Here is an 18417-nt window from a genome sequence, read left to right as displayed (position 1 = left end):
ACGGTTGGTGCATGCGCGTTTTGAACGATTTAAAAAGAAGTGGTCTTGCGTACAGAAGTGGCACTGGCAGCGAGTTGATTGACCAACTAACTAACTAACCAAGCAAACATGAGCGGCTGTGGTGGTATCCTGATCCGCGGCGGTACGGTGGTGAACGAGAACAGCTCGGTGCTGGCCGATGTCTATATTGAGTGCGGGCTGATCCAGGCAGTGGGTTGTCAACTGCCCCATCCCAAGGGCTGTCGAGTAATTGACGCCACTGGTAAACTAGTGCTGCCCGGGGGCATCGACAGCCACACACACATGCAGTTCCCCTTCATGGGGTACCAAGCTGTCGACGATTTTTATCATGGAACCAAGGTATAAACCAACTTCTTCGCTCCCCCAACCCTACCCCGCCCCCCCCCCTCCCCCCCCCGCCCCCAAACAATGATATACCCATCATTGTAGCTGAAAAAAATCGGAAGGATGTGAATACATCCCAGACCGTGAGGAAGGGGTTTTCTAGAATGGTTTCGGGGTCAGGAATTTCAATGAGAAAATGGATTGATAGAGTATTTTTAAGTAAGGGTGTGAGTGGTTATGGGTGCAAGAGTCTGTGGGGGAAAAGAGCAGGAGATTGGCTCTAGGTATAGCTATTAAACGAGCCAGTGCCAGGCTCAGCACGTCTGGCAGCATTTGTGGAGAGAAATCAGAATTAAAGTTTCGCATCGAGTGATCCTTCCTCAGAAATCGTATGAAGGTAGCTTGGAGAAGCCCACGAATTCTTCTCTGTCGGAAGGTTTTCTCATGACCACTTCTCCTCTTTCATCTTGTCTAATGGGGTAGGCTCAGAATATTAACTTTAACTTCAGTTTTTTAAATCTGAAAGATATTCTTTTGAACAGTAAATTTAATGAGATCAGCAAAAAGTTTCTATCCTCCAGGAATGTGTTTGAGGTTGTGCTGAGACAGTTCAAGTGTCTGCTCAATCAGTTAGCATGATCACAAAGTACATCGTCTATAAAGTCGCACAATTTCGCAGCATAATAATGCATAATTTTATTTTTCATTAATGAAGTATTTGTTGACTATATTTGAATTAACCTGATGTAGTTTTATTCATTTACCTTAAAATCAATTTGTCATGAAAAATAATCACTCTACCTATGAATGATTACTGAACATATACAGAACTATTTAATAATTTTGGTAAATGATAACCATAATCTAGTAAATTAAGTTTCTTCATACAAGCTAAAATTTTAATAAATAACAGGAACTTGTAAAAATAAATACAATTTGAAGATGCTTCCCCAATCAGCTCTTAATTTCCACCTGAAACTTGGCCAGTTCCATTGATGAGCTGAATATTGAGTGTTTGTTTTAAAAGATAAAATTTGCAGACAGTGCAATTTTTTTTATATTCTGGCACTGTTTGTCTTGATAGAATTATGATTAGATTATTTACAGTGTGGAAACAGGCCCTTCGGCCCAACAAGTCCACACCGACCCTCCGAAAAGCAACCCCCCTGACCCATTCCACTACATTTACTCCTTCACCTAACACTACAGGCAATTTAGCATGGCCAATTCATCTATACTGCACATCTTTGGACTGTGGGAGGAAACCGGAGCACCCGGAGGAAACCCACGCAGACACTGGGAGAATGTGCAAACTCCACACAGACAGTTGCCCGAGCCGGGAATTGAACCTAGGCTCTGGCGCTGTGAGGTAGCAGTGCTAACCACTGTGCCACTGTGTATGGAACAGTTATGGGAACAGACAAAAAAGCTAAAAATGAAACAGATGAAAAGTTGGGCCAAATTAATTGTGTCAGTGTTGCAACTTGTTTGTCTTCCTAATGTCAAGGTCACAGCTTTGTTTTTCAAAACCGACCATTGATTACAATCCAAACTACTTTACCTTTGGCCATAACTCACATGTCATCGACTGTGGTTGGCAGGGAACCCTGGAAAACCAACATTTTCCTGGCTACCATCAGTTCTGAAGATGGGTCTCCTGATCTACAACATTAACTCTTAATTTCTCTCCACAGATGTTGCCAGACCTGTTGAGCTTTTCCAGCAATTTCAGTTATTGTTTCTGAAAACTTCAATGAAATTGGCACAGATTTGCAGACAATACCTCTGGAGTGAAACATGACTTGCATGTTAAAATAAACCTGAATGCTTAACAGTTGCATCATATTTTTAGTTTTGCAATGTATTTTAAAAGTCACTCCTAGAAATTAAGACAAAATATTACTTTGGATCTGCTCTCTAATTTGAAGAAAAAATGAACTGTCAGAAGAATCCTATTGGAAGCGATCAGATCACCACCAGCATAACTGCAGCAAAACCCACTCTAAGCCATTAGAAAACCTGTATATTATATTTCCTTAGCAGATGCTCTAAGTTGTGACTTCACTGTAAGTGTGAAGTGTAAAGTTGGTTTACATCTGGGAATGATTTAACAGGAGTGAAAGTCATAGTTTTTAATAACAGGAAATTCAGTTGAGGCAATGGAAATGGAACAGTGGAAGGAACATATTCTTCATATCTTTTGATCATGTGTCATGAACAAACCAGTGGCAAACAAAGTCCATCACCAGCACAAACTATTAGCAAGAAGAGGCCATCTAACCCCTGGAATCTGCTTCACCATTCAACGAGATCATGGCTAATCTGATTGTCTCAGCTATATGTTTCTTTTATAATCTTTGATTCTCTTGTTTTTCTGGAATTCTTTGATCCTCCAATCCCAAGCAAATTGGGACCTGGTATGATCCCATTCTACCTGCAGTTAGACTTAAAGGCAGCCAGCTCCCCATTGCTTACAGTCCATGATCTTTCTCATTCTCCAAGACACTTGTCTTCTCTTGTAGCCTGTGAATTTCCTGACTGTGAATGGAAATACCAGTTTTGATTTTGATTTTATTGCCACATGTACAAAGATAAATACAAAAGTACAGTGAAAAGTTGCTACACACGGTACCATTTTAGGAATAATGGTACATAGGTACAGAATCTTAAGAAGAAGGTAAAAAGAAAGAATAAAGTTAAAAGTTAAACATTACATTAATTATAGTACAGCGTAAAATAGATGAAGTATCATTAAAAATTACTCATTGCAGACCTTCTCAATTTAAAGAAGAAAATAAAGCAAGCTGAAAGTTTGAACATACAATCTTCCTTAAGTGCATAGCCTTAAAGGAGTCTTGCAGTTAAAGTCTGCAGGACATTTAAGAAAATTTTGATCTCTGGCTTTCCTGCCCTTAAAACAATGTCCTCTTAAATCTAAATCTAAAATGCTGCCCAAAATGTAAGCAATTTACAGCCAGTGATCAGTATAATTTATTTGTAACATAACCAGACTGCAAGCTAGAACCATCAGTGATTAAAGTAGACAGCCGCTTACATCAGTTGAAATTCAGTAACCATTAGGAATTTGTATCGTATCAAGCTCAAAGTTACCCTTTTTAGATTAGATTAGATTCCCTACAGTGTGGAAACAGGCCCTTCGGCCCAAGAAGTCCACACTGACCTGCCGAAGCGTGACCCACCCAGACCCATTCTCCTACACTTACCCCTTCACCTAACACTACGGGCAATTTAGCGTGGCCAATTTACCTGACCTGCACATTTTTGGATTGTGGGACGAAACCGGAGCACCCGGAGGAAACCCACGCAAACACGGGGAGAATGTGCAAACTCCACACAGAGAGTCGCCTGAGGCGAGAATTGAACCCAGGTCTCTGGCGCTGCGAGGCAGCAGTGCTAACCACTGTGCCACCGTGCCACCCACTAATGCCACCCTTTGTATTACCTTTAGTGATCAGTTTATTTTGGGCAATACAGCTCGACTTTCTAATGTCTAGGATTCAGCCAGTACATTTCAGAAGCAGCATGATGATATTGTAGTTGAAGAACATGTGGAGAAACCATGCATAGACAACAAAAGTAACATTCTGTGTGTCATTGCAAGCACCTGAAATTTAACATTCTCTGTAGTAGTTTGGGATGTTAGGGTTAGTGGTCATCAGGTGAATAAGTTGAAATTTGTGTGGCTTATTCACCTCCTGCCTCATCATCCAAGGCCCCATCTTCCAGGTAACGCAGCATTTCTCCTGTACTTATTTCAATCTAGTCTCCTGCGTTTGCTGCTCACATTGTGATCTCCTTTACATTGGCGAGACTAGAAGCAGACTGGGTGACTGTTCAACCTCCAGGTGCTTGCCAATTCAATAAATCACCTTGCTATTGTTCAGGCATTTCTGTTTTGGGCCTGTTACAATATTCTAACTAATCACAGTGCAAAGTAAAGAAGCAGCATTTCATTTTCAATTTGAGGAATCCAAGCTTCAAGGTCTCAATATTGAATTCAATAACTTCAGAAACTGACTGTTTTATATCTGTCCTCCATTTTTCTTACATTCACTTTCTCCACAGCTTGATATGTCATATTCACTTTGTGCTTTAGAATAAAGGAGTAGCAGTTTTGCTTTAGTTTTAAAATAACTTCGATAGACTACGTCTGCAGTACCATGTGTAATTCTGGGCATCACACCTTAGTAAGGATATGTGCCTTTGGAGAGGATACAATATAAATTTACTTACCTGTTACATGGTTATAGTTAAAATTAATCTCTGATACTCCAACTGATATGCAGGCAGTGGTTAAACTTGGTTTACTGAGAGGTTAGTTTTAATTGAGTTTGTTCAATAAATATAATTATTCTTTAATCTTTCCCAGGCTGCTGTGGCTGGAGGCACCACCATGATATTGGACTTTGTGATACCCAACAAAGATGAATCTTTGTTGGCAGCGTATGACAAATGGCGAAGTTGGGCAGATCCTAAAGTCTGTTGTGATTATTCATTCCACGTGGCAGTGACCTGGTGGAGTGAAAAGGTACAGTGTAAAGTCATGACTGACAAATCTGTTTCACTAGTAGCAATAAAACTCCAAACAAAACCTGAAATCTGACTGGTTTTACTGATTGTTACTGATAAGTGTACAATCAAAATGTCCAATTATAACCCCAGTGTCCATTGAGATGAGGAATGTGGAGATTTATGTCCAGGACAATAGCTTTTCACCATACCTGAGCTGACCACAATCCTAAATCTGCAGTTCAGTTGTTTTTAAGTTAGAATCTGTCATTTTACCATGATTGGCACCGACTTTCTGGAACGTTGAGCACACTAAAGAGGTTTGAAGGTTGGCCAATTTAATTTTTTTAAAGCTTTCATATGGATAAGGATTGTTTCAGCGGCAGTTGGAGTGCGAGGAGTGACTGTGTAGACCAGTGGCACAACGGAAAGGTAATTTTTAAATATATAAACTTACCTCGGGAGTTTCAGGTGCATATTTTGGCAGTGGCTACTCACCCTCCTCTAACCAAAAAAAAGTGTTTCAAAGGTAAGGTGTTTCAATTGATATTTCTTGTGTTTCTTGTGATTGATTAAAAGTTTACTATTAGTTGGTTAGTTGAATAAGACCATAGAGAAGTATTAACAATTGTTTAACTCATAAATTTGTATAAATTAATTAAGTAAGTAGAGATGGCTGGGCAAGTGATGTGCTGTAGCTGTATGATGTGGCAGCTGGCTGATCCTATTGTGAATGGCAGTGACCACATCTGCAGCAAGTGTTGGTTGCTGAAAGAACTCTGTATTAGAATTGATGATCTGGAATCTGAGCTTCAAACACTGCGGCACATCCGGGAAGGCAAGATTTACCTAGACTCTTTGTTTCAGGAGGTAGTAACACCCAGCAGATTAAGTAATTCAAATTCAGTCAGTGATCAGGAACAATAGGATGTGACTGTAAGTGAGGCAGGTAGAGGGATTCTGAGCTCAGCAGTGGAGGACCCTCAGCCCTCGACCTTGTCCAACAGGTATTACATTTTTTCTCCCTGTATGGATGAAGAAAAGGGCTGTGGACAGGATGAGCCAGCTGACCATGGCACCATGGTGCAGAAGGCCATTCAAGAGGAGGGAGCAAAAAGACAATAGTTGTTATAAAGGATTCTATAAATAGGGGAATAGATAGTATCCTTTGCAAGCCAGATCAGGAGTCCCGCTTGGTGTGTTGCCTGCCCGGTGCCAGGGTGCAGGACATCTCCGAACGGCTTGAAAGGATAGCGGGAGGGGGAGAATCCAGTTGTTGTGGTCCACGTTGGCACAAACAACATAGGCATAGCTAGGAAGGAGGACCTGTTTGAGGTATATCAAGCACTAGGAAGGAAATTGAAGAACAGGTCCTCGAGGGTGATATTCTCTGGATTACTGTTCGAGCCACGTGCTAATTAGCATAGGGATAAGAAAATTAGAGAAGTAAACACATGGCTAAGAGATTGGTGTGGGACAGAGGGTTTCCATTTCATGGGACATTGGCATCAGTTTTGGAACTGGGGCGATTTGCACCCTTGGGTCGGTCTCCAACTGAACTGATCTGGATCCAGTGTTCTGGCGAAAAGGATAAATACGATGGTCACTCGGACTTTAAACTTGTGAGTCGGGGGGGCGAAGGGAAAGGGATAGCAACAGGGAGTATGGAGTCAAGTAGAAAGATAAGGAGCAGGTTAGCATGTGTGCAGGGTTTAAGTTCAAGACAAACTAGGAATGAAGCAAAAAGGAAGGATAAGTAAGGTAGAGGTGATGAAAATCATGAGGACAAGAACATTCGCATTAAGGTGCTTTACATGAATGCTCAAAGCATTCGAAACAAAGTAGATGAATTAACAGCACAAATCATCGTAAATGATTATGATGTGGTAGGCATCATAGTGACACGGTTGCAGGGGGTTCTGGACTGGCAGTTAAACATCCAAGGATTTACAACTTATCGAAAAGACATGGGGGTGGGCAGGGTGGTGGGGTTGCCCTGTTAGTTAAGAATTAAATTTATGGCATAAAATGATATAGGGTAAGATAATGTGGAATCTGTGTGGGTGGAGTTGAGGAACCACAAAGGCAGAAAAACCATAATGGGAGTTATGTACAGACCTCCCTGTGGTGGTCAGGACCAGGGGCGCAAATGTACCAGGAAATAGATAGACAGCCAATGATGAAATTCAGTGTGAGCAAATGCAAGGTCTTTGGAAAAAAGAACACAAACATGGACTATATTGTAAACAGTGAGAAAATTCATAAAGCCAAAGTACAAAGGGATCTGGGAGTGCTAGTACAGGATTCTCTAAAAGTTGACTTGCAGGTTGAGTCCGTGGTTAAGAAAGCAAATGTAATGCCATTTATTTCAAGAGGGTTGGAATGTAAAAGGAGTGATGTGCAACTGAGACTTTATAAAACTCTAGTTAGGCCCCATTTAGAATACTGTGTCCAGTTTTGGGCCCCTTACCTCAGGGTGGACATACTGGCACTGGAGCATGTCCAGTGGAGATTCACAAGGATGATCTCTGGAATGGTAGGCCTAACATACGATGAACGGCTGAGGATCTTGGGATTGTATTCGTTAGAGTTCAGAAGTCTGAGGGGAGAATTAACAAACTTACAAGATAATGCATGGCTTAGAAAGGGTGGACGCTGGGAAATTGTTTCTGTCAGGCAGGGATACTTGTACTCGTGGGCACATCCTTAGAATTAGAGGGGGTCAATTTAGAATGGAAATGAGGAGACATTTCTTCAGCCAGAAAGTGGAATTCACTGCCACTGAGCGCAGTGGAGGCCGGGACATTAAATGTCTTCAAGGCAAAATTTATAAATTCTTAATCTCACAAGGAATTAAGAGAAATGGGGAGTGTGCGGGTAAGTGGCATTGAAATGCCCATCAGCTTTGAGTGAATGGTAGAGTGGACTTGACTGGCCGAATGACCGTCCACTCCTATTTCTTATGGCCTTATATTCTTAAGGGAGAGGAGAAGGACTTTCATCATTTATATAAATGATTTGAATGTGAACGTAGGAGGTATGGTTAGTACGTTTGCAGATGAAACCAAAATTGGAGGTGGGGACAGAAAAGAAGTTCACCTCAGAGTACAGTAGGATCTTGAATCAAAAGGGCCAGTGTGCCAAGGAGTGGCAGATGGAGTTTAATTTTGATAAATCTGAGGTGCTGCACTTTGGAAAAGCAAATCAGGGCAGGACTTACACATTTAATGGTAAGGTCCTGGGCAGAGTTGCTGAACAAAGAGACCTTGGAATGCAGGGTCATACTTCCTTGAATGTGGAGTTGCAGATAGATAGGATAGTGAAGAAGTCTTTAGGTACACTTGCCTTTATTGGTCAGCGCATTGAGTATAGGAGTTGGGAGGTTATGTTGTGATTGGACGGGACATTAATTAGGCCACTTTTGGAATACTGTACTCAATTCTGGTCTCCCTGCTATAGGAAAGATGTTGTGAATCCTGAAACGGTTTATGAGAATTTAAAATTTATGAGGATATTGCCAGGATTGGAAGGTTTGAGGCTGAACAGGCTGGGCTATTTTCTCGGGAGTGTCAGAAGCTGAGGGATGACCTTATGAAGGTTTATAAAATCATGAGGGGCATGCATAGGGTAAATAGAAAAGATCTTTTCCCCAGTACGGGGGAGTCCAGAATTAGAGGGCATTGTTCAAAGTGAGAGGGAACAGAGTTAAAAGAGACCTAAGGGGCAATGTTTTCACACAGAGGGTGTGCATGTATGGAATGAGTTGCCAGAAGTGGTGGAGGCTGGCGCAATTATAACAGTTAAAAGGCATCTCGATGAGTATATGAATAGGAATGGATATGGGCCAACTGCTGACTAATGGAACTAGATTAATCTAGGATATCTGGTCATCATGGACAAGTTGGACAAAAGCATCTGTTTCCATACTGTACATCTGTATAATTCTATGACTTAAAGTGATGAACTGATGTATTAAAAAGCTGTGTATGAATGCTTTTTGCAGTTGAAAATGTGATAAGAAATATCTTTACTCAACTGATGCAATAAAAAATACTAGAAACTAAAAATGCAATGGAATTATTAACACAATTGCAAAAGGCAACAACCAGTATTTGTTGACATTTTTAAAAGGTATCAGAGTAGATGTACTTGATGTAATATCATGGAATTTTTAAAAAGACCTTATATAAGGTACTGCACAGATATCCGACTTAGATAATGGATATGGAGAGTAACTAGCAGAGTGGATAGAAAACAGCGAGCAATGTTTAAGGGTAACTACTCAGATTGACAGAACCTAGGAAGTAGTGCTGTACAATGATCAGTGTAGAACCACTATCGTTCACAATTGACAATAATTTAGGCATCCTAATTGAACATTTTTACAACAGGGCAGAAATAGAAATATTTCACATTCAAGATGATTTTAACCTGGGATTTTAATATATTATCATTCCTTTCCCCAATCTTACTGTGCATGGTTTTCAGTTAAAAAGCTTTATGACCTTTTTTTCTGCTAATCTTCTTTTCATTCTTCTAAGAAGAGAATTAGTACTTTCTGTAATAGTTCCCTTTCCTGCTCCTCAAAGGAAGTTGTTTCCGATTGAACATTTATTCTGTACCTTAATTGCAGTAATCATATCTGTCAAATGATTGGTTAGTATGTGCTTTCCAGGAGGAATTGGTCAGAGGAATGATCATTAGTGATCTTGCACAGTCTCAACTAGCATTAGGGTCCTGTATCACTCCATTAATGAGAAAAATGTGGTAAAAGCAGTAGTAAACTCAGTGCCCATTTCCATGATAAATCTTGAAGTTCAGATTTTAGCTCTTACTATTCTTTCACTGAATGATGAACTCTATCGTGTGTTGTCTCTTTTTTTCAGGTTAAAGATGAAATGGAAATTCTTGTCAAAAAGAGAGGTGTAAATTCCTTTAAAATGTTCATGGCATATAAAGGTGTCTTTATGCTTCAAGATGATGAGCTATACCCTGTTTTCTGCCATTGTAAGAAACTGGGAGCAATTGCTCAAGTTCATGCTGAGAACGGACACTTAATAGCAGAGGTGGGTTGTGACCAAACTTTGGCTTTGAATGATAGACTGTGCATATCTGTAGGATAAGTTCTACATTTGACTTTTTTTTCATGGTTTCTTTTTCTACAAATTAAGAAATTCAGATAAAAAAATCTGACGGTCTCCATATTTTGAAAAGCTGGTTTTCTTGTAGTGCTAGGACGTTAATTCTCTTTGAAATAACTCCACAAAGGCTGGTATCCCATCACCAAGTCACCCTTTATTTAAGCATACACAGTACATGATACTGACCCAGCTAGCTCAGAGCTGACTCCTACAGTGAAGAGAACCCCTGGTACTCTTGTTTATAATCTGTCAGCCAGAGCTCTGTGATTAAACCAGGTTAACAGCCCCTGTTAGGGAACTCATTCTATGAGATCCACTTGACTGATCTCATTCCAAGCACTAAATCACTCCCCCTCTAAATCTAGGGATGTAGGCCCATCGTTTTTTTCTGTTGATTCTCTTCGCGCCGTTTCACACCAGGTCCAGTTCTGTCAACTCTGTCTAGGATATCTGTATTGTGTATCAGATCATGTTCCACCTCTTGCACCCAGAGCATCTTGGCTGAAATTCTTCATCTTTAATAGAGACTATGACATCTTCCATGTCTTTCTTGTCCTCAGAGGTTTCTTCAACACTAGATGGAGGGAGACATCTCAGTTCTGACAGCCTTACCGGATGTTCTGAGAGGCAGGAATGATTTGCTCGTGCCCCATTTCATGTAGTCCATGTGCTTGTTCAGGACCACCTCTCCTAACTGAACTCAAAACATCATGGGACCTGGCTTCATGTCAATCATGTCTCTCATTCATGCAGGGCTATTTCCATTGTTTCGATACCAAACTTAGTCCACCTAAGTAACTACCTCTGTCAATTAGAGGCGTCTTGTGTCCAATATTGGCGTTCCTGATGGCATTTTACCCCTCCCCCCAAGGGAAGATCAGGTTTATCTAGTGTGAAGTCTTCTCCCCATTATCAATTCTGCTGGAGCTGACCCTATAATCAAACAGGAACTGGTGCAGTTTGGTATCAAGTAAAGCTGCAGACTGTTTCTTTCAGCCTGCCTTCAAAGTTTGGACTACTCTTTCTGCCAGATCATTGAATGATGGATGTTATCCTATCACTAAGTCACCCTTTACTTATATGTGCATAGTACATGACACTGACCCAGCTAGCTCAGAGCCAGTTCCTGGAGTGAACAGAACCTCGACATGCCTATTTATATCTGTCAGCTAGGCCTCCCTGATTTGGACCAGGTTAACAGAGCCAACCAGGAAACTCATATTCTGAAATCCACTTGGCTGACCTCACTCCAATCACTACACTGTATTGTGCAGTTTATTGAAACCAAGATTGGATTTTGTTAGAATGTGAGTTTCCCCCGCCCCAAACTATTTTATGAAATTGATTATTTTTAAGGGATAAATGATTGAGCAGAGGAAGATAAAGCATGATAGAGCAGCACAATGGCTCATAGTTAGCACTGCTGCCTTACAGTGCCAGATACCTGTGTTCGATTCCACCCTCAGGGCGACTACCTGTGTGGAGTTTGCACATTCTCCCTGTGTTTGCATGGGTTTCCTCCGAGTGCTCCGGTTTCCTCTCACAATCCAAAGATATGCAGGTTAGGTGAATTGGCCATGCTAAATTGCCTGTAGTGTTGAGGGATATGTAGGTAAGATGCATTAGTCAGTGATAAATATAGAATAATGGGGAATGGGTTTAACTGAACGGTTTGACTGAACCTGTACACAAACTCGCATCTCCAACTACAGCTGGAATGAACCTCTGATGCACTCCCTCATTGGCAAACGTATCCTTTTTCAGGTAGGGAGATCAAAACTGTGTGCAACATTACAGGTATGGTCTCATAAAGACCCTGTATAACTTACAAGAAGATACCCCTACTTCTGAATCAAATCCTCTTGGAATAAAGACAAATATACCTGTTTCTACACTGTAGGGAATCTATGATTCTGTGATAGGAAGGATCAAGGCAGTGGAATTAGCTTGAATCACAGGAAGGAGATAGTATATACATGTTGCAATGAATAGATTTCTTGTCGTAAGCCTCTGTCATTTTAATGAGATGATAGAGATACAAATAGAAATGTCAGACAAATTAGATTACTTACAGTGTGGAAACAGGCCCTTCGGCCCAACAAGACCACACCGACCCGTCGAAGCGCACCCACCCATACCCATTCCCCTTCACCTACATTTAACACTACGGGCAATTTAGTGTGGCCAATTCACCTAACCTGCACATTTTTTGGACTCTGGGAGGAAACCGGAGCACCCGGAGGAAACCCACGCAGACACGGGGAGAATGTGCAAACTCCACACAGTCAGTCGCCTGAGGCGGGAATTGAACCCGGGTCTCTGGCAATGTGAGGCAGCAGTGCTAACCATTCTGCCACCGTGCCGCCCACGGTGTATAGATCCATTGGTAAAGAACATGTTAAATCAGCAACTGAATTAAATTTATGAAAGATATTGAACACAAATAAGGTCTCAAGCTCTTTACGAAGGCAAAAGGAAGCAAAGTAGATTTCGTGAATCAAAGGAAGACATTCTAGTGTTAAACAAATACTGGAGATGACTGTTAAGGAGAAAATAATATGAAGTTTACACTTTGATGTGAAAATCTGACAGGTACAGTATTATATATATTGACTCACTTGATTGTACAAAGAGGTTTGGGTGTTCTTGTATACTAGTAAATAAAAATAGAGAGGCAGGTGTAACAAGCAATTATGAAGTCAATTGGTATATTTGTCTTTATTCCAAGAGGATTTGATTCAGAAGTAGGGGTGTCTTCTTGTAAGTTATACAGGGTCTTTATGAGACCATACCTGTAATGTTGCACACAGTTTTGATCTCCCTACCTGAAAAAGGATACGTTTGCCAATGAGGGAGTGCATCAGAGGTTCATTCCAGCTGTAGTTGGAGATGCGAGTTTGTGTACAGGTTCAGTCAAACCGCTCGAGTTCAGAAGAATGAGAGGATGAGCTTATAGAGGTTTATAAAATCATGAATGCATAGACAGGATAAATCGACAAAGTCTTTTCCCTGGGATGGGGTAGTCCAGAACTAGAGGGCATAGGTTTAGGGTGAGAGGGGAAAGATATAAAAGAGACCTAAGGGGCAACTTTTGCACGCAGAGGGTGGTGTGTGTATGGAATGAGCTGCCAGAGCAGGTGGTGGAGGCGAGTACAATTCCAACATTTAAAAGGCATCTGGATGGATATATGAATAGGAAGGGTTTGGAGGGATATGGGCCAGGTGCTGGCAGGTGGGACTAGATTGGCTTGGGATATCTGGTCGGCATGGACGAGTTGGACCCAAGGGTCTATTTCCATGCTGTGCATCTCTATGACTCTATGATGTGATTGAACTGTATAAAATTCAAATATGACTTTACAGACTAGAAGATGGTTTCCCTGGCTGGGGACTCTTGAGTCAAAAAGCGTGGTGCTGGAAAAGCACAGCTGGTCAGGCAGCATCCAAGGATGTTCCCTAAAGCACTCTGCTGGGAGGCGTCCAGTCTCCCCAATGTAGAAGAGACCGCATCGGGAGCAACAGATACAATAAATGATATTGGTAGATGCGCAGGTAAAACTTTGATAGATGTGGAAGGCTCCTTTGGGGCCTTGGATGGAGGTTTTGCATTTCCTGTGGTGGCAGGGGAAGGTGCCAATACGGGTGGGAGTATGGGGGGTTGTTGGGGGGGCGTGGACCTGACCAGGTTGTCACGGAGGAACGGTCTTTGCGGAAGGCAGAAAGGGGTGGGGAAGGAAATATATCCCTGGTGGTGGGGTCCGTTTGGAGGTGGCAGAAATGTCAGCGGATAATTTGGTTTATGTGAAGGTTGGTAGGGTGGAAGGTGAGTACCAGGGGGGCTCTGTCCTTGTTACGGTTGAAGGGGTGAGGTTTGAGGGCGGAGGGGTGGGATGTGGACAAGATGCGTTGGAGGGCATCTTTAACCATGTGGGAAGGGAAACTGCGGTCTCTAAAGAAGGAGGCCATCTGGTGTGTTCTATGGTGGAACTGATCCTCCTGGGAGCAGGTACGGCAGAGGCGGAGGAATTGGGAGTACGGGATGGCATTTTTGCAGGAGGTAGGGTGGGAAGAGGTGTAATCCAGGTAGCTGTGGGAGTCGGTGGGTTTGTAAAAAATGTCAGTGGCAAGTCGGTCGTCATTAATGGAAATGGAGAGATCCAGGAAGGGGAGGGACGTGTCAGAGATGGTCCAGGTAAATTTAAAGTCAGGGTGGAATGTGTTGGTGAAGTTGATGAATTGCTCAAACTCCTCGCGGGAGCACAACATGGTGCCAATGCAGTCATCAATGTAGCGGAGGAAGAGGTGGGGAGTGATGCCGGTGGACCTGAGATTGAATCTCACTATAGCAGATGGCGGAATTTGAGTTCAGTAAGAATCTGGAATTAATGTCTGACCATGAAACCATGTCAAAGAACAAAGAAAATTACAGCACAAGAACAAGCCCTTCAGCCCTCCATGCCTGCGCTGATCCAGATCCTCAGTCTAAACCTGTCGCCTATTTTCTGTATCCTTCTGCTTTTTACCCATTTATGTTCCAGGCACCCAGCACCCTCTGTGTAAAGAACTTTCCACGCATATTTCCCTTAAACGTTTCCCCTCTTTTCTTGACCCCTAGTAATCGAGTCACCCACTCTAGGAAAAAGCTTCTTGCTATCCACCCTGCCTATACCACTCATGATTTTGTAGACCCCAATCAGGTGCCCCCTCAACCTCCGTCCTTCTTCATAGCTAGCACCCTGCATACCAGGCAACATCCTGGTGAACCTCCTCTGCACTCTCTCCAAAGCATCCACATCCTTCTAGTAATGTGGTGACCAGAACTGTATGCAGTATTCCAAATGTAGCCAAACCAAAGTGCTATACAACTCTAAAATGATCTGCCAACTCTTGTACTCAATGCCCCGTCCGATGAAGGAAAACATGCCATATGCCTTCTTGACCACATTATCGACCTGCATACCACCTTCAGGATACAATGGACCTGAACACCCAGATCTCTCCGTACATCAATTTTCCCAGGGTCTTTTGCATTTAACGTATAGTTTGCTCCAGAATTGGATCTTCAAAAATGCATTACCTCTCATTTGTCCCGATTGAACTCCACCTGCCATTTCTCCACTCAACTCTCCAATATATCTATATTCTGCTGCATTCTGTGAATGTCCTCTTCATTATCTGCTACTCCGCCAATCTTAGTGTCATCTACAAACTTGCTAATCAGACCACTTGTACCTTCCTCCAGATCATTTATGTTTATCACAAACAACAGTGGTCCCAACATAGATCCCTGTGCAACACCACTGGTCACAGTTCTCCATTTTCAGAAACTCTCTTCCCCTACAACGCTGTCTCCCATTGCCCAGCCACTTCTCTATCCATCTAGCTAGTACACCCTGGACCCTATGCGACTTTACTTTCTCCATCAGCCTACCACAGGGAACCTTGTCAGATGCCTTACTTGAAGCCCTTCCCTCATCAATCAACTTTGTCACTTCCTCAAAGAATTATATTAAGTTGATAAGACATGACCTTCCCTGCACAAAACCATGCTGTCTGTCACTGATAAGCCCATTTTCTTCAAAATGTAAATAAATCGTATCCCTCAGTACCTTCTCCAGCAGCTTCCTTACCACTGATGTCAGACTCACCGGTCTACAATTACTTTGATTATCCTTGCTACCCTCTTTAAACAAGGGGACAACATTAGTAATTCTCCAGTCCTCCAGGACCACACCTATGTTTAAGGATGCTGCAAAGATATCTGTTAAGGACCCAGCTATTTCCTCTCTCGCTTCCCTCAGTAACCTGGGATAGATCCCATCTGGATCTGGGGACTTGTCTACCTTTTAGAATACCCAACACTTCCTCCCTCCTAATGTCAACTTGACCTAAAGTAATCAAACACCTATCCCTAACCTTAACATCTGCCATGCCCTCCTCCTCGGTGAATACCGATGCAAAGTACTCATTAAGAATCTCACCCATTCTCTCTCACTTCATGCATAACTTTCCTCCTTTGTCCTTGAGTGGGCCAACATTTTCTCTAGTTACCTTCTTGCTCCTTATATATGAATAAAAAGCTTTGGGATTTTCTTTTACCCTTTTTGCTAAAGATATCTCAAGACCCCTTTTAGCCCTTGTAGTTCATCAGTTCAGATTGGTCCTACTTTCCCGATATTCTTCCAAAGCTTCGTCTGTTTTCAATTGCCTAGATCTTATGTATGTTTTCTTTTCTTCTTAGCTAGTCTCACAATTTCACCTGTCAACCATGGTTCCCTAGTCTTGCCATTTCTTTCCTTCCTTTTCACAAGGACATGTCTTTCTGCACTCTAAATCAACCTCTCTTTAAAAGCCTCCCACATATCAAATGTGGATTTGCCCTCAATCAGCTGCTCCCAATCCACATTGCCCAGCTCCTGCCAAATTTTGCTGTCATTGGCCTTCTCCCAGTTTAGCCACTAGCCAATTTATCAGTTCATTCATCTTCTCAGAGCACAATTTGACTGCTCCTACTCAGCTCCTCACTCTCACTGCTCCTGTTGCTGCAACATGGAGGCCACTGATTCCATAAGGTAAGTATTTAAATGGGAAATTTACCTTGCCAGCAGCCCCCGGCCCTCGCTCTTACTGCTCGTGCTGCAAAATGGTGATTGTTGAAAAAACACATCTGGTTCACTGTTGTCCTTTACAAAAGGAAACTGGAATCCTTATCAGGTCTGGGCAACATGACTTCAGACCTGCAGCAGTGTGGCTTCCTCTCAACTCAACTCTGGGCAGTTAGGGAAGGGCAATAAATATTAACCTGTGAATTTAAAAAAGGCCCTTAACCTGTGAATTTAGAAAAGTTTATTGAATATATTTCAGAAAGATAAGTATTTAGATTTTAAAAGCATGAAGGGGAATTGGTAGAAAGCAGGAATATGGTATTAAAATAGAGGATCAGCATGATTATCTTGATTAGTGGAGCTGGTTTGAAGGCCTGAATGGCCTACTCCAGCTCCTAGTTTCTCTGTTGGTATTTTCTGTCTGAAGGGGCTGAGGAAAGGAATTTCAGGGCACAGGACCTGCCAGTGATAATATGATGTGTCTGTCCACATGCACATCTGTGTCTATGTCTAGATGCACAGAACCAGTGGTTTGTGGAGAGGGGTTGTTGATATGGAGGAAATTAGAGAAGGCAGTACTTTAGACAGAGACTTTAAATTTTAGCCACCTCATCGTGGTGAAAATGAGAATTCAGTTGAGTTGAAGTTAATAGAAAGCATAGAGTGCAAGGTTGGCAAAAATAAATTGAGTTGAAAAAGTCATAAGTACAAATGAGGGTTTCAGTGACACATGGCTGATGTAGGGTGTTGACCAGCTATGTTGTAGCAGTGTAGGATAAAATAAGTAAAATCGCCATTGTACCACTGGACCATTGGGCTACTCTATCATTTAAGAGACACAACTGGTGGTGGTTTAAGCTGAGATTTGAAAGGTTGAGAAGAAGTCCTTCAGGTAAACTCAGCCAGTACAGGATTTGGATCCATGCTGTTGGCATCACTTTGCATTGTAAATAAACCAGTCAGCTTAGCTAACTGGCCTTCTCTTGAATAGGACACTGCCATTCATCCATGGTGGCTGGGATGGAAATTCATTTGGCAACAAAGGTTTGGACCTTTGTTTTCGGCTGAAAATGGAAGCTTTAACCTTTCCAGTATTAGCAGGAGGTAGCTGGGCAATCAATCGAGCAACACAGTAGGGCGATCCGGAGAGGCAGTGAAAAACTTGAATAGTCTTTAACCTCATGCTGTTGTCACTAAGATCCAGCATATGGCTGAGTAAGAAGAAGAGATGCAACCTGGATCCTAGAGAATTCCAGGGAAAACTTTGTGTTACAAATGGAAATGGAACTGACTACGTACCTCGTGGTCTTGCATAAAAGTGATATTGCTTCGTACAATGCATTGCCACACACTCTCAATTGTCACAGGATGCCCAAAATACACCTTACTGCCCATTAATTTGCAATTTGAGCGGCACAGTGGTTAGCACTGCTGCCTCACAGTGCCAGAGACCCAGGTTCATTTCCCGCCTCGGGCAACTGTCTGTGTGGAGCTTGCACATTCTCCCTGTGTCTGCCTGGGTTTCCTCCAGGTGGTCCGGTTTCCTCCCACAGTCCAAAGATGTGCAGGTTAGGTGAATTGGACATTCTAAATTGCCCATAGTGTTAGGTGAAGGGGTAAATGTAGGGGAATGGATCTGGGTGGGTTGCTCTTCGGCGGGTCGGTGTGGACTTGTTGGACCGAAGGGCCTGTTTCCACACTGTAAGTAATCTAATCTAATTTCCCAGTGCTGAAATTTTGTGATTTCTCTCTCTCAATGAAATAAACAAATGGGAATGGACCAAAGGTCTGCTCCA

At 42.3% G+C, this 18417-nt stretch overlaps 1 protein-coding gene across 5 annotated transcripts in view; it reads left to right on the top strand.

Moving 5' to 3' along the window:
• The window catches only part of dpys (dihydropyrimidinase), a 119595-nt gene continuing 101178 nt past the window's right edge, over positions 1-18417 (top strand). For 4 of the 5 annotated variants that reach the window (XM_087986347.1, XM_043688418.2, XM_043688417.2 and 1 more), the window contains exons 1-3: positions 2-360; positions 4736-4894; positions 9762-9941. In XM_087986347.1, coding sequence (XP_087842473.1) covers positions 109-360; positions 4736-4894; positions 9762-9941 — 591 coding nt within the window. In that variant the 5' untranslated portion in view covers positions 2-108. Of the gene's footprint in view, positions 361-4735; positions 4895-9761; positions 9942-18417 lie in introns of all 5 variants that reach the window. The other variant, XM_087986348.1, reaches the window with a different exon arrangement.

The sequence above is a fragment of the Chiloscyllium plagiosum genome, unplaced genomic scaffold, assembly GCF_037043375.1.
Source record: "Chiloscyllium plagiosum isolate Xiang-an unplaced genomic scaffold, Cpla_swu_hap1 HiC_scaffold_4, whole genome shotgun sequence".
NCBI lineage: Eukaryota > Metazoa > Chordata > Chondrichthyes > Orectolobiformes > Hemiscylliidae > Chiloscyllium > Chiloscyllium plagiosum.
The sequence above is the reverse complement of the archived record's forward strand: the minus strand, read 5'-3'. Positions and strand labels throughout refer to the sequence as shown.